The sequence below is a fragment of the Hermetia illucens genome, chromosome 3 (assembly GCF_905115235.1).
Source record: "Hermetia illucens chromosome 3, iHerIll2.2.curated.20191125, whole genome shotgun sequence".
NCBI classification, from domain to species: Eukaryota; Metazoa; Arthropoda; class Insecta; order Diptera; family Stratiomyidae; genus Hermetia; species Hermetia illucens.
This window is the reverse complement of record NC_051851.1, coordinates 53,374,551-53,391,438: the sequence shown is the minus strand read 5'-3', so window position 1 is coordinate 53,391,438 and position 16,888 is coordinate 53,374,551. Positions and strand designations below refer to the sequence as shown.

The following is a 16,888-nucleotide window of genomic DNA, read 5'->3' as shown; positions in this document are numbered from 1 at the left end:
ACAATTGTTTAACGATAGAATAAAATTTATTAATAACTATTCAATGTTGGTTTACATTCTGAGCTGCATAAGATCAATTTTACGACAAATTTTCCTTTTCTAGATTCAAATCAGCCCGCGTGTGTTGCGACTAAACTTTTATGTTTTTGTTGCGTGACTCCATGATTACGGTCATTGCTTTTAAATGTTGCCGACTATAATTTATTTTTTAAATCGCACAGCTCATCAAAAAGGCACCCCTGCGAAATCTCCCATTTGAGCAAAATTAAAAATCGAAAGTCGTCACAAGGCAAGCTGAAAAGGTAAAAAATTAGGAGCTTTCTGGCTCATTAGAATTCAGTCCTCGTCATAATTTAAAATAATAGCTTTTCTGAATTGATCTATTCGTATTTGTCTTGAAAATAAAATCAGCTGGAATAAGAGAATGTTTCCGTTACTTAGCCATGTCAGAAACTAGAAATGTTTGGGTAGAAAAACCCTTCGCGATTTGAAAGGAAACAGTGAAAAAAAAACCTTTTATGTCAGTTTTATTTCTCTTCGTGGTGTAGCAAGAACATATTCGGGAACATAGAAAGCTATCCTTCTATTGAATGAACCTTTGGTAGAATTTAGGCTTCAGCAATCTTATTAGCTGGTTTCAGTCAAAGCCTCGTGCATGGTACATGGTGGAATTATGCATATGCAGGCGATAGTCTGCAGATACTTCACACTTTCTATACCAACAAATGTAATAATACGTTAACCAATAATGTAGACACAACAAATCGACTTATGTTTCAATCATGTGTATTTCCTTGCCTTTGCGATAGCAGGTACCCAACAAATTAGAAATCATAAGATGTTTTCAAGGACCCCATTACTATGGTATCGTACCCACAAAATTTCTACCTGCTTGAATATAATCTTTACTCCTTCATCTCTACCGACTTAATATTTTAGCATGCATAACCAAGGTCGAATTGATCGGACAGGTCCCCAACAAATCAAACTTATGTAGGTATACTCACAATAAGTCTTCCGAAAAACCAACAAATCTAAATTTCTATGCGCTGTCAAATGCTTTAACACCACCTGAGACGTTGGCGGGATTCATTTGCATTTGAAACGATAAAAAAAAATCTTTTATATTTTGCTTACGCATAAACCTGTCCTGTGTAATGTCTATGTGTCTAACGACTAACTTATAGTAGTGAATGAACAGTATGTGATCTACTGAGAACATACACAACTTCACCAACGCAAATTACTTATTCATGAGTATGTGACATTATCGGGAATAATAGATCGTGAGAGCTGTCAGCGCGGCCGGTGTTGAGTAAAATAGATACATGTTATATGTAGATGGACGTTATATTTAGACTGTGTAGAACTTAGACAATAGTATCGACATTGTACCTTCCCATTCGAAGTTGCTGGTAAGTAACCACGCTTCACCACTCAAGTTAATTCAATTGAACTAACAAACAGAATCCCAAAAGCCTTTATTCCGAAAATTTCGATTGTTTTCCCACTTACGGCACACAAATTTGGCAATAAACACTGTAAATTAGGATTAATGGTAGCATACATCAATGTTACGCCTTTGCAAGCCGCTGAAACAACTAAATTGTTGGTAAACTTCCTTAAAATGCAAATGAGCGATTACCTTGTTATAATCTGTGTTACTCAAGCTAAAAACCTCATTTCTGCAAAATTAAGATATCGCAATATAATCGAAGATTCAGATCAACATTGATATGTACATATGTATGTTTGTTAGAGGTCGTTGGACGATCGGGAGACCTAGTTTCAAGTTTATTCGTCTGTATTTTTCCGGGGACAAAAAGTGAAATTAAAACAGTTAACTTTCCTTTTCGATTGTTCGTTTGTGACAACTTTATATTTGAATCGGTCTATGTCACTTCTATTCCCAGATCTCATTGAAGACTTGTAACTCTCCCCCTCGACCTGCTGTCTCTATTTACAAAATTGAATGATCTATTTGAAATTCGGACAAGCGAACACTTATAAAATTAAGATGAGTTTTACTTCGATTTGTAACACAGCATGCGTTTTGTCTACTCCCTCAGTAGGTTGACTTGAATTTAATCAAGAGGCCTCAGACTTGGCCTACCAGAAATTTCAATTTCGATTTTATTAGGAGTTAGTTGAATTTTGTTGGGGCTTTTGAGCATTGGACTCATGGGTGGATAACGTTAGAAATTGGGGGCATGGTTTTGAGTATGAATTTGTGAGCTGATTTGAATAGCGGAAGCACCTATCAGATTGCGTCTTATCATATGCAAGTATTCAATTGGAAAACCATCAAAACGATGCTTTTTCGTAACAGTTTGACATTCTAGATGTAGAATTTGACAGTTGAATCCGCTTCTATTAACCTTTCGGATAAAACTGGGTCAAGGAGGTATTAATTGTCCTTAGCCAGAAAAGTCAGACGTTGATATGGTTTTTGCGAATGCTAGAATTGGAATATTTTTATATGCAATAGGTTTTATGTAGAAAGGATGTTGTTTTAGGTCAGATATAACCCAAAAGCATTGATCTTTGGATGAACTTGAATACTGTAACCATTTGGTTTTGATCAATGCCCAGATGAACAGTATTCAATTCAAATTAGATTTTCCTTTGCAGGACGTGCATTTATTTATCTTTTGCATAATATCATTCGTAATGCCAGGATCGCTGCTTTCTGTCTGTGGAGATTGGTGCCATGAAATAATTTCACCTATCAGTGCAAATTGTTTTTAGTGGTGCTTTGCAGTTAGCATTCTTTTTCAAAATCTATCATAATATAGTTTGTCCTCCCACTTTCTATACTTGCGTATGAATCTTTCGACTATAAAAACGGAGATGTTCCGTTTGATCAGCACTTAATTTCTTAAGCTTAGCCCCGAGTAGAGAAAGAGCCCATCAGATATGACATCAGTCTATCATTAAGAATTTTAAAGGAAGAACTTCGATGCCATGATCATTTCATCTGTGTTAATGGTAACTCGTTGGTTAGAGTTGGCCCTAATATCCAAGTCGATAGAAAACAGGGCAAATTCCGTTCGAAGTAGTATGTCCAATTTGATTCAGTCAAGCTGACCGAATTCTGAGGATAATATAATGTAGCCTTTCGCCTGCAGAATCAAGCTATGTCCGAATCTATAAACAATTTAAGGTTAGGTTTTTAGTTGTTTCCAAATCTTACCTCCGGAGGATGTTTTTATGTCCTCATATATAACATCATTTAAAATTCCTTCATTATCTCGTTGATAACACCCTTGTAGATTCTAAGAGTATGCGTAGTACTAAAAATTTCATCATTTTCAAACAATGTTCTCCTTAAATTTGGATTCTGCATCAGGGTGTTCTAGTTTGTGAATGAGAAGATCTACCATGCATTTTCAGTGCCTCCTTTTCTTAACAATTTGCTTTGTTGGAGTATAAACCATCTATACAGTCAGATTGCGCTTCAGTTTCACTATCATTACACTTAACGGCTGGCAAGTGGTAAGCTCACACTAGCGAGATAAACACAAGACGAACACAGACACTCATAACGACTGCGATACAAACCCAGAACAGCGAGATTGAGAAGCTCACACTCTACCCCCTCAACCATCCCGTCGTTGGGAATTTGACCTTTGTGACTCCTTTTTATAAATAGGATTATTTTTTGCTGATTTTCCAGTTCAATAAATCTTGCCAAGATTTCACTAGCATGCATTTTGAGAAGGAATTTATGGGGTGTTCAGGTATTCTTCCTTCATTTATTTCCTCTGCTATTTCGTAAAAGAAATTATTACCGTCACATTCTCTTCAAATTACTTTTATCTGGTTACATGCTTTAACTTCACTCCTCCAGCGATGATAGTAAATCTTTCATAGTTAAGCAATGTATGGATCTAAGATCCCCGTTTTATTTAATTTTTTCCAATCATGGTGGTTGGGCTTAGAGAGAGAACGAGAGAAAGTTATAAAAAACCTCCTGGTAAGAACAGCACCAAAGTTTTCACCCTGATATCTCATCGTCGTCCCTTTTTTCATATTGTTATTTCTTTCCCATTTTGGTTGTCAGTGCAATTGTACAGGTTTATCGTCACCATAATTAACGCTATGCAAATGACAAACTTACAGTAGCGGGACAACACAAATACGGACGAAAACATCTATGACGAACAGAGATTCGAACTTAGGGTAACAAAATCAAGTGGCTGACCTGCAACTAACTCGATCATCGCGCCGCCAATTCGTCATTTCTTTAAATAGGTTAATGAAAAGAATGTTCAAGGCATCGAGTAATATGTGCCATCAACATAATAACGCAATTTTGAATCTTATAAAATCGTCATTCAAACGGCCCCAATGCGAAGGAGGGGGGAGGGGGGGGGGGCAACTTGAAAACGCCAGATTCCCCTTGTGCACACGGGCCTGGTTGAGGATGAAAAGATCTCAAAGATTTGTTATAGAAATGAGACTGATGTATTGCTTCAGCGACTATAAAATTTATGATGTTTAGTGCAAATCCTTGCCATCAAAATTTATTACACGCTTTAGCCCATAGAATTGATCTCCGACTAATAGGGCGGTCTATTGAAGTCAGGAAAATTTCTTCGACAGCACTTCTTCGTGTCTTTGGCATTATGGGCCAAAATTAATGAAATGTTCATTCCGCATCGCGGAAGTGCTATTGGAAGTGTATTTTTTGTAATTTATGATCTCTTGATCTATGAAAAGCGTCATGAGCCAGCACGATTTTCCTAATAGCAGAGAGGACCTAATCGAAAAATGAAAACAACAAGATCATGTCCTTAGTAAAAGTATCTTAATATAATATACATATTTTGGCAATTCAGTGTCGAACCCTCCTAGTCAGTTCACAATTTTTTAGCAATAAAAGTAGTAATATGGAGACCAATGCTGGAATTTTTGGTGCAAATCATGATATTATTAACAAAGTTGCAGGAGTAAATTACTGCAACAAAATACATCACAAAATGCCAATATCACATTAAAATGAATCGTCTCATATTCTAAAGACATAACACTGTACTCTAAATGAAAAATAGCAGATGGTTGGATTTGTAGCTACGTACAAATGAAATAGACGCGCATCCAAAGCTTCTTGTATAAAAAGCCTACGAAATCCTCCGTATCACCTAGCTTCTTTCTGGTTTCTGTAAGTGATACTGGTAGAGGGGAGGGGGAAATGCACGTATATTTCCTTGATCAGTTGAAATGAATCAGAATTTAGAAAAATGATAAATAAACCATTAATTTAAGATGTGATTCACCACATATTTGCTTCGGTGCCGTTACCAAAAAATGAGAAATTCAAGGATAGGATAATTCCAATTAATCGAATTGAATTAATTTCAATGAAGGGAAAGTCTAATGTGTTTTAATGGGAAATAAAGTAAACATGTTGATGCTTCTGTATGCTTGGTAATTTAATTTTGACGCCAATTTTTTTATGTCCTTTTAACTTTTCTCGATCTTGCGATAATGAATTGACTATAATCATCTTCGCCTCAGAATCTCGACATCAAACTACGGCTGGAATTAAATTATAGCCTTATTTTTTTTCTGAAGGTGATCATTTTAATATCACCTATCTTCTCACTGATTATTATAACCACCTTACATAAGCAACGACAAAGAGGGGCAGCCGCCTTCCACAACTTAAAGGTGCCACCCATTAAATTACAATTTGTTCAACAAGGCGGATAATTTTCCTCTTGAGTTGTTCTTTTAATTGGCCTTTCTTCTATTTACGAACTTTTTTAATGACTAGTTTAAGAATTAATTATATTTTCATATTATTGCATAATTTCTCTTGGGATGAGTTTTCCTTGTTAAATTTGAATGCGTGTGTTTGGAAAATAACAATTTGAAAACCTTAAATTTGTAATTTTTAATTTTCTCTTTACATTTTACACATATGGTCAGTTCCAGGTCTAATTTTTACCTTGTTCTTGTATCTTTTTAGTATGACGATGGCCTGCACGGCTATATGGACTCGGGAGCAGCAGCAGCAGCTATGTACGATCCACATGCTGGACATAGGCCGCCTGGATTACAAGGCCTACCACCACATCATTCACCACACATGAGTCATGCAGCGGCAGCTGCAACAGTTGGCATGCATGGATATCATTCGGGTCATGGTACACCTAGTCATGTATCACCGGTTGCTAATCATTTAATGGGAGCAATACCAGAAGTACATAAACGTGATAAGGATGCTATATATGAGTAAGTTTGTATGATTTTTAATGAATTATCTATGGTATATGATATGATCATGAAGTATCCTGAAATGCTTTGATATCTTTGAAATTTCAAGGTGTATTATCAAAAATTTTCAATCATGACTTGATACCTTCTCTTTATGATCGAAGTAGTTTGGCCAAAATATTCCAATGAGCTATCGCAAATATTCAAATGTAAGATTGACTCCAAAACCAAAATTTCTTCGTCTCAGGAACCTGACGTTAAGTTCATTCTTACACCTTACAGCATGATCTTCCGTGTGAAATTAAAGAAGACCGCACACCGGTACTAAAATCTTACTTTGTATAAAGGCTAAATGAACTGCCTACTTCGTATTCCCTATAATAGCAATAAATCATTATGAAGTTACGAGTAGAGGGAGAGCGTTGCACGTTTCAAGATAATCATAGTCCCGGCTAACCGCACTAAGGAAAATGACCATATTTAAGTTGTTCGCACCGTAGTAAAAAGGTGCCCAAGATGTTATAGAGTTTTATATAAATTCGTATTTTCGTATACATTGTGGACTCTTTTAAGTAGGTTACCACCTACCAATTTTGGTAATAATGTGAGAAATGCTCCGTGACCCTATAAAGTCTCTAGAATTTTATTCTTCCTTTTTACCTTCTTCCTTCTACCGCATGATCGGTTGCGTTCGTATCTATTCTATGATGACTATGTTGGAGCGTTTTAGATGTAGTCATGATATTGCCTTTATAAGGGCTACATGAGGAATTTTTGGATTTTTCAAGGATAATTGAATGTTTGTGATATTGAAATGTTCACTTATAATTTCATTTAAATACAGAAGCCTCGTTCGAATTAAAAGGTGGTGTTGATCCTTCTGGTCCCTTTTAACCTTTGCCGTGTGCAACGACCAATCCAAATGTTAATTTCGTAATTGTCCCTGACTGAGCACTGACCGATGAACTATTCCCAATAAGAGCAATAGATTGGCAATACCTTGTCCCTTACACCTTTAAAATAATTTTGCGGAACAAATGGCGGAACCAATCGCTGCGTGAACATGAGAACATCTGTTCAATGTGTAGTATCTTTTCTATTGTTTGAAGGTTCTCTCAGTATGATCTATACACTATACAAGTTAAGTGTATATTTGGATGTGCATTGAGCATGCTTCGTGTAGGTTCAGGAGTGGTATGTTGTGCATTTTATGTAGAATATAATCAATAGAAATGGAAATACGGTCTCAAGAAACCCCTCAGGGTTTCGTTCATGTTACCTATCTGCAAATTGTACGAGCCAAATGTATGTAATCTACGATGAGAAATATGCACAACCGGTAGTAGACTTTAGAGAACCGGATACCAGACCAGACAATTACAACAACAATATGAGGCACTTTGCGCTTGCAAAGACGAAAGACTCGTGTTTTGCATATCTGAAGCAATTACCATCTAACTAACATTAATTTTGCGTTCGGAGGTTCACTTTCCTACATATATCCATTCACCGATATATAGGCTCGTTTCTACATAGTTTCATATGTGCATATATTTCTATATGTGATCATCTTGTCTTTGTCTTTTGATGATCAGACAGGTTCTTCGGTTAAGGTACGTTTATGCAGATCGTGTCGATGGTGTATGATTGATGTCTGACATGCTCACATCGCACTGGGACAACGCGATCTAGTATGAAATTATATTCATCCGTTTTAATTGTATATAGCTGCTTGGTAAGCTCTTCTCCTATAGGAGCTAAAAGAAATAATTTTATTTGCCTTAATATAAAATATAAAGTATATATTTCTCAGTCCTACCAAAGTTGCCAGAAAGCTAGTTGTGGTAATTTACATTTAGCATCGCTGATGTTATTTGTGCCCATATCCTAAACTGTTTTTTATTCTAGTCCAGGGAATTTATCTTCCCAAAGGAATCCTTGGGCTACTATGAATTGAAACCAAAGCAAGTTCATGAGTCTGTTCTTCTCAACCTAACAAATTTTAATGTGTTACAGTTAACAAATTGAATAGTCGTTTTGTCGATCATTCCTGGCAATCGCGATCAGCATCAACCGGACAAGTCATCATTTGGAAATGCGAACCTCTTTCTCCTACAAGCAACGCTGGACATTCATGTAGCTTTTTCATCTCAAATAATACCATTCTAATAGTGCAGTTAGGCATAGGTTCTCTAACGAAACAATTAAACTGTCCATGCTGCCCGGTGGCTCTCCTCAATTAGAATTTCAAATGACCCTTCCTAGTGCACACCGGCAAAAAACACAAGGAGAAGATCAACGATTAACAAGTATCGGACGAATTGGCTTTGGGAAAAAGAGTTTTCTGGTTATACGCATTCGAGTGCACTAACAATAACAGTTGCTGTTCTTCTTCGATGAGCATACGTAGAGAATGTAAGAGGCAGGCCAATGTATTTTTTACCGAACTTAAATGAAATTAATTTGTCTGTAACGTGATCATGATCTTCATGGTTCGACTGTTATCGCCCGGCTGACAATATGCAGATCTTTTGAAATTGACAAATGTTCGTTGGTCTTCCTTAAAAATTCAAATCAACTTGTTTATTGGAGTGGAGTTCTAGGTCAGCATTGCCTGAAGTATGCCTAGTCATTCACTGAGAGCTGGTATCGTTACAGCCAGGTCGCCAGTTTGTCCTTACATCAGGTGCTTTTGGGGTTTCTTTGCTTGGAATTTTTATCGTCTCCATTTTATAGTCGTGTCACTAATGAAACATTGCATATGTCTTTGCTCAATACTTCAACGGAGAGGTCTAGCTTATTCCCATTAAAATCCTCTATAATTAGTTCAGCGTGAAGGTGTTAACTTTTGATAATTACATAATTTACATTCTTAATATGCCACCTTCATTCCATCTTTGTGAAAATATCCATTTTTATTTTTGTTTCGTGATTTCAAATTGCCCAACTACTCGTACAACAATTCAGGAGGACGGGTGGATGGGTCTCAAACAATGAATCTTTAATTAATGAAATAAATTGTTACTTAGAATTAAACTCCTTTTCTTTCCACATCTTCTGAATTAAGTAGGTATTGTCTATATTTACATTACTTGGTACTAAGTAAAAGTGGACACAGATGAAAAATTATGTTGTGTTCAAACTGAGGTTTTCTCTGAATAATTTGTTGGTTTGCTGAGTGGTACAAGAAGCAAGCTTGCGCTCACTCAGTACTCGTATAGTGATGGATTGCTAGCTGTTATTGTTGCACTTAAAAAGATAAATGTTTAAGGTTTTCGTGGTGGAATTTAACAGAAAATTTAATGTAATTTTTGAGGAAATTTTTGCACGATTCTTTTGATTAACGGTAGGTAGTATGGTGAACATTGTATTTTTTTCATTCCATAAATCGGCAGCACGCGTTCTGAGAGGAGTCAGCCAAAAACCTGACGATTAGAGTTTTGAAAAAGTGCGACATAATTTTTCGACAACAGCAGTTTTTTGGATGCTATACTTTGTTGATTGTATATATAATTGTATCCCAGAAAAGTTTGTTATGGCTTGTCTTGCAATTAAAAGTTGTTGTTTATATTTCTTTGTACATTTTCTAAGACAAAGAAATATCATTATTTTGTTATTCTACTCAGTTTCTTTCACAAATTTCCTCCTTTTGTTCGCGAAATCAAAGCATGTTATTAAAGAAAGTAGATAAAAGGTATTCAAAATTATGCCCAGTTTACATCAGTTTACATCACAAAGAACTTTGAATGGACGCGGAAAGAAATAGTCGGTGATTTGGCTTACTTTACCAATAATCTTAGGTACTGCATGGAGCGATCTTTAAAAACTAATTGCAGATGTAGTTGTACATATTTAACATATGCATTTTAACTTTGGGCTTCTGTATAGTTGAGGGTCAAGTTTCCATCCTTTCATAGTTTTATTAATTTCCGTCAAGTCTGAAATTTATCCTTTCCATAAAACTTAGTCTTGGAATGACTTTTTACTGCTTGAAAAATTTCCAACCACCCTCTTCTAAGCAACTGTATTCAGAATTAATATCCCATCTACGCTTATGTCATCTAGGAACCGTTTGAGATCGTTAACGCGAATTTTCCATGGTGACTAGAAAAAATTGTCTACAGTAATGCTATAGAACATAGCGTCATGCTGAAACATTCTTCCATCAACTAGCATGTTTTATTTTTTTATTCCATTTTCGTCTCTTTTCCTCTCATCTAGCCCGAGATCAGAATCACGATCGTTAAATATCTATGGTGGCTTTTTCTCTCTTCTCAAGTATTTAATAGATCGACTATAAAAAACAAGTTGGAAATCCATAAATCATGCCTGATCGATATGTCAGAGATCATCTTATTAGATTTTTATCTTTAGGATGACTGGTCAGCAGACAAATGATTTCTTTGGAATTTATGGTGTATTCTCATTTTCGTCTACCACGCAAGAGGGATTTGCCTACCATCAGTGTAGCGGTGTTGATATGGAAATAAAGTATGCACACAAATTCTTACATACGAACCAATTCAGTCAATCAGTTAGATTTTCTTCTAGTTTACTATTTGTATTTGGTTCTTTACTCGAATATCTATTTTGATCATGCCTTCTGATTAGTTTGGTTGTTACATATTAAATAGTATGTAAATGCCTGGGTTTTTCTGTACTGCCGTTGTAAAAAACGGTAAGGGTGTGTTACTGGATGGAATAATCCGGTGAAATATCATCACCGTGGTCGTCCTCGTCATCATTATTATCATTATCAACATCATGATCATCACTGCTGTGATGATAATCATCCTCATGATGATCATCATGGTATCGGTGACATTTCAGATCGTCACATTTATATGGTAATGATTTGGACGTGATCAACGCCAAGAATACCGACATCGTTAATATTCAAAAAGTCCAAAACTTTTATGAACCGCACATCATACTCATGGCACTCATAGTTGTCCGTAGTCGGCATGTAGAAGTTAGGCTAGGGAAACACGGAATATATATTTTTGGAAACAAAATATATAATTCATATTCTTGCCTCTTCGAGTTGTGTCACTGATTAGATCTCAATTCTTTCAAATTGACGCCGATGTGTTCGACGTTTTTGGGGTACTAATTAGGATAGATGGCTAGGTCGACTTGGAATGGTCAAATTATATTAGTAATTTCGTTTATGCTTTGGTGTTTTCTGTTTGGTATGCCTCAGTGTAGTCAGAATAGGTAATGACTAAAAGGCCAATGAATCTAGTACTTAAAATAGTTTTTGATTTCGTTCTATTCGAAAGCTCAAGCCAAAACTAAAGCCTGGCTTTTTAAATTTAGATTCTTTTTTCTGCATTCATTCAAATACGAATGATGAAATATCTATATCTAAATAATGTTTGTATTCACAACGTTTAGTTTTCTTTAATTTATCAATTTACTAGAAATCTAATTTTCTCATTAATTTTATTTTGATTTAAATAAGTTAATAAATAGAAATTTCAGACATTTAAATTTAGATTATGAAAACAAACATAAATCAGTGAGATTCTCTTGGCTATTTTATCACAACTGACTAATCAATTAATCAAAATGCTAAAAATAGATAGTAATTTTGAAAACTCCGAATTATATGGGCATTTTTGACACCTACCTAATAAAGCCTACTTTACAACAAGATATTTTACGAATTGGTTTAATAGGCCCAAAAGAAAACCATCTTACTATTCATCTTAAAAATTTCTCTATACATTCGACATTTTTGATAGACTGCCTCCTGAAATCATGGCGGCTGACGGTATTCCCACATACTTCCATAATTCTACCCTGAAGCCTTATTCCATTTTCTGAATATCTGCAGAAGAGACGACCAGTATGGAAAGAGAGTGTATCATCGTTTTTTCGGTTAATTTATGCTAATTTCTGCTGCCATTATGGTAGTTGGGACAACGATTGTAGTGTCTGAATATACGACGTTGTCTATAGTTTATATATAAAAGCTGCATGCCGAGGAAGAAGATCAAGAACTGGTTTATGAAAGAAACAAGCATTTATGCATGATTTTCCATAGGATTTTATGTAATATGGGCAACAACGATTAAATATTTTTGTGTGTTGTATTCATTCCAATGCACCGGTTCTTCGTTACTGTACTTTAATTTCTATAGTTGGATATTCGAGCGCATATCCCTCAGGTTAAAGATTAATTTTCTGGAAGGAAATCTGCAGTTAACCATATTTGTAATAACAACAATTATCAGATACGATAATTCTTCATAGAATGTATGTATATCAGTAGCCCTTATAATCTGGTTTTGCTTCCCAGGGCTCAATATTTATAAAAACATTTATTCATCAAAACCTTTCGTTGACAATGCCATCAACCATAGTATGCGACGTCAATTTTATAGTTTTAAGAGCTCCGTACTAGTTAATATATGAAGCATTCTTTGAATAACCTATGCTAAATTTGAGGCTTCTCAAAGATTCCCGGGATATCATTCTACCTAAGTAATTCATTCCCTTAGTATTTGTCCGCAGATGGATTATTTTCTATAAAAATTAACCAGCGTACTACGTTGAATTATTTGCAATTTCGTGGAATCTTGTAGAAGTGGTATTGATTTGAAGTTTAGCCACAATAAAAATTCAGACAGGTTTGAAAATAAAAATCAAAGTTTTCTGCCAGATGAACAGTGGCTATGACTTGAAATAGAGTCCTTGAAAATTGCGACTCCCTACGTTGTTATAAGGTAGAATGATCGTAGCTTTGGTAGCAATCTTCTTGCTCGTGCTCAGGTGCGCAGAAGCAAGAATGAATACGTTCTTAGGCTATGAAATTAAAGAAGATTTTTACTTTTCTCGCCATAAAGTGATTTTTTAAACAAATACCGTATTTCTGGAACCAGTTGTTTCCTTCTTTAGCATTTTCTCTCGGCGTTATTATGTTAATTCTTGAGTCTTAAGGTTAGAATTAGGACACAGTTCCGATTACGACAATATGGTTCGAACTACGAAGAATTACATGAAGAATGGTTCCAAAGTACCATTTCTTTACTTTGAAAGAAGCTATGTGTTAGCCTACATTCCAGTTGTAAGGTTACTAAATATGAGCAATGGAACGGTTGGTCAGTCTTAAGAGAATCATCATATTCATTATCCCCGAAGTTAGTACAAATTTTCTTTATATTTCAATAATAAATCTCAATTGAAAAAATCTTTTATGCGCATGTCATATACTATATTTTAAAGAAATGAGCAGAAGTTAGCTTGTTATTAAAAAAGCAACTGCCTCCGATGAGTCCCAAAAATTCGTTATAAAATTTATATCGGCGTAAACTCGTGCTATGCGAAGAATGTCAGTTTTCTGTATTTAGTTTCATTATCTTTTTAAAGAGCACTCCGAGTCTTTAGGGACTTTACGTCTGTCGACTAACAAGTCCACGAATGATATGATATTTGCTATAGAATGAAAAAGCTGGAATAAATTTTCTAGAAATATGAAGTCAACATGATTTTCATTGCTGGCTATTCTGTATAAAAGGACCAGCAGATCATACCAATGGATCGCTCGAAATGGTTTTGTATGAACGCATTTCCAAGTGCTTTACGCAAATGTATTTCCTGTTCAGTTGTTCACTGCCACAGCTTGCTCCTTCTCCGATAACAAGAGTCTTCAGTTAAGAAGTTAATTCTGCCCTACTTTATTTGGATTTTCTCGATCCTTCGTGTATGCAATAGTTATGAGCTTCGAGTTAAGAAGTTTGCAACCATTCTATTGGATTATTTTTCCAATTTAAGGCAAAAACCGCCTCGAGATATCAGACCATATATTCCAGACTAGACTTCATATCTGCTTGCGTTTGTTTCACCAGCTCCACCAATTTCTGGCTTTATTCTCCTATGAAAGAAATGCTCATTGTTGAACCGGCTCCGCTTCTGAACGGGACAAAGGCTAAAGAAGAAGAAGAAATATATGTTCATTATAATATCTCTAATCCTGCCGTGACGCTGTCATAGATCCGTTTGAAAGGACCACAACATTTATCAAATCCAACATTGGAGCAAAGACAGGTTTGGTTGTTTGCTGGTGGCGTTATGTAGAATAACCTCCTGAATCTTGCCATGATCATCATGGCAGAGGCGTACTGTTATCAGACTAACCTGTTGTGCTTGGCATTGGTCATCAGAAAAGGTCAATTTCTTCTCCATGAGAACATTGTCCGCCACGTCCCATAACAAGAAAACTTTGCTTCATCCATCACTTTTGCAAACATGTTTGCTGTGAATTGTCTTTAAAACTGTCATCAAAGAATTTATACCCCTTGCGTCCCCCGTTACTGGAAATTTAAGGCTGAAAACCAGCCTTTACTTTTATTCATGTCCTGGATGTTTGTGTTCATGTTTCTGCTTGCTTTACTTTTCACTAGTACAGCATGGAGCATGATGGTAATGAAGCTTAAAAAGTCCATTGAAAATATAATGAAGAGAAAGAAAAAAATCTGAAAAAAGAAGTAAAAAGAAGATCAAAATACAATAGAAGCCCTGCTCCTACACTTTGGAAGGTTCAATTCGTTGAGACTCTAAGGAGCGTCCTTTTTGGCTGTGCTTAAATTACGTTTCTTTTCGTTCAATGTGAAGTTTTACTCATTTACTTTATTTGAGAGGAGGAAGAACCCCGGGGTGCTGAGTATTCTTCTTAATATGGAGGTAATCGCCCAATAATGTTCCATTGCATCCATTATATGTCATTTCCATTTAATTTTCGAGTGTCAACCAATGAAGAGTAATTTTTCAGGTTTTCTCTTTTGAGTAGTTTCTCATTTTCTCACATATTCTGCAATTAAGGTGATACAAAAAATTCAAAATGCATGTTTGCAACAAGTTCTGGCTTGGACCGAAATGCTGTGGATAAAAGGTCATACATTCAACAGCACCTCTGTAGATTTTTTTTTTAAATAAAAAAAGTATTGTGAAGCCTCCCATAAAATGGCAATGCGTTATCCATATATGCATTGTGCTTATATTTTTGATTCATATATTTTAGGGAGAAATAACGCTGAGTCACTTAGAGATATTTTAACTAGAAAGAGATGATTCGAAAAGTTCTTTTCTCAAATTCTTCTGCCATTATAATTATTCTCAGAGATCCTGTCCCTCAAGCACCGAGTCTTGGTAACCGAGGTTATCAATTGAAAATACGATTCAATTCCTAAACAAAAAAATCCTCTTCTTTCTATCATATTGCAGAGCCGACCACTCCTTTATGCTTTTTGTGTATTTTTGTTGACAGTCTACTTAGGAAATGTTCGGTTTTTGGTACATTTTGGTTTTAAGACCATAAGGAAGAGATGGACACACTTATTTTTACCCAAATGACGCAGAGTGGCACAAATCGTGAGACTTTTGGGGACGTCGATCTGTAGCGCAACCGAACAAAATAATAAAAATCCTCGTCCATGTTCTCCAGCTATGTAGTTAACGTGACTATTGCACTTAGACGGGCGACCTGCCTAGTGGGCTCCTTACTTCAAATTCTGCTCTGACATAAAGCTCTTTTATAGTCGTTGATAAAAGTCTATTCGGATTTCTTTTTTAAATAGCCTGAAGTGACATGATCATTACAAAGCGGAGTTTGATGAACCCGATTTCTACATTTTGTGGTATCCTCTCATTAGTTGCAATAATTACCCAAAAATGGATTATTATTCTGTTAAGGGAAAAACTGGAAAAATGTATACGTGCACCAGTTGCTTTCGAAAAAAATGAAATTTTTTTCGTGTATTTTGGAATCGATTTGCCAGTAAAACTAGGTCATCCATGCTCCTGTAGAGAATGACAACATTTTTTTTGCTCTTTGATATCACAGCTTTGTGGACACCACTACAGGTGGGAGTATTGTGCGCATAGCTTTGCTAAATTTGGTTTGACAATTTTTAGTAATGAAAAGCGTCACAATGTGATTTTCCCTGAAGCTTCTCTTCTGTTTCCTATATTTTGGGTGCAATATCAGATGTGGGGGCGGCACTAACATTTAGTAAAAATTGGCTCGTGTAGAGATTTATTCTGTAATGAATTCCATAATATGTACATAAGTTTATTTGTTTTTCCGTTTCCCACCGCTTTTCTGGAGTATAATTATGGGATTTACTGGTGTACGTAGTTCCTTAACCTTCTTTACCTATTCAAATATATCGTTATAATTGAAGATCTTAATTATGCCTAAGCATCAACGCAATCGTATAAAAATTGCATTACATTCCCAAAAGAAATAAACGTTCTCACTACAAAGCTTTAGCTCATCAAACAAATCTAATTACCACAAAACGATTAGCACCAACAAGAAAAAACACTGGAAAAAACTGGAGAACAATAAACAAGTGATTTGATTTTCTTTTGCCGCTGAAAATACCCAAACTTTGCCCCGAATATTGAAATTTCTAAACCATTCGGAAAATTCATTCATTAGTCTGACCCCTGCCACCTCGTGTGCTGTTTATTTGAAGTGTAAAACACAAAAGGCTGTTGACAAGTGGATACGTATCGGAAATGGGCAATTGAAAATTAACCAATTTTTTCCCACATTTTCAAATCCGAAAAAAAATCAGCCAAGGAAACAAAACCAAGAAAGATCCAATAATATTGTCTTCCAGCTTGTTCCACAATTCTTTTTGTTTTGCCTGCGTTA

At 35.6% G+C, this 16,888-nt stretch overlaps 1 protein-coding gene across 4 annotated transcripts in view; it reads left to right on the top strand.

Moving 5' to 3' along the window:
• LOC119651502 (homeobox protein homothorax) overlaps positions 1-16,888 on the top strand; it is a 440,180-nt gene that overhangs the window by 36,639 nt on the left and 386,653 nt on the right. For all 4 annotated transcript variants that reach the window (XM_038055121.1, XM_038055120.1, XM_038055123.1 and 1 more), the window contains exon 2: positions 5,975-6,240. In XM_038055121.1, the coding sequence (XP_037911049.1) occupies positions 5,975-6,240 (266 nt within the window). The remainder of the gene's footprint in view (positions 1-5,974; positions 6,241-16,888) is intronic.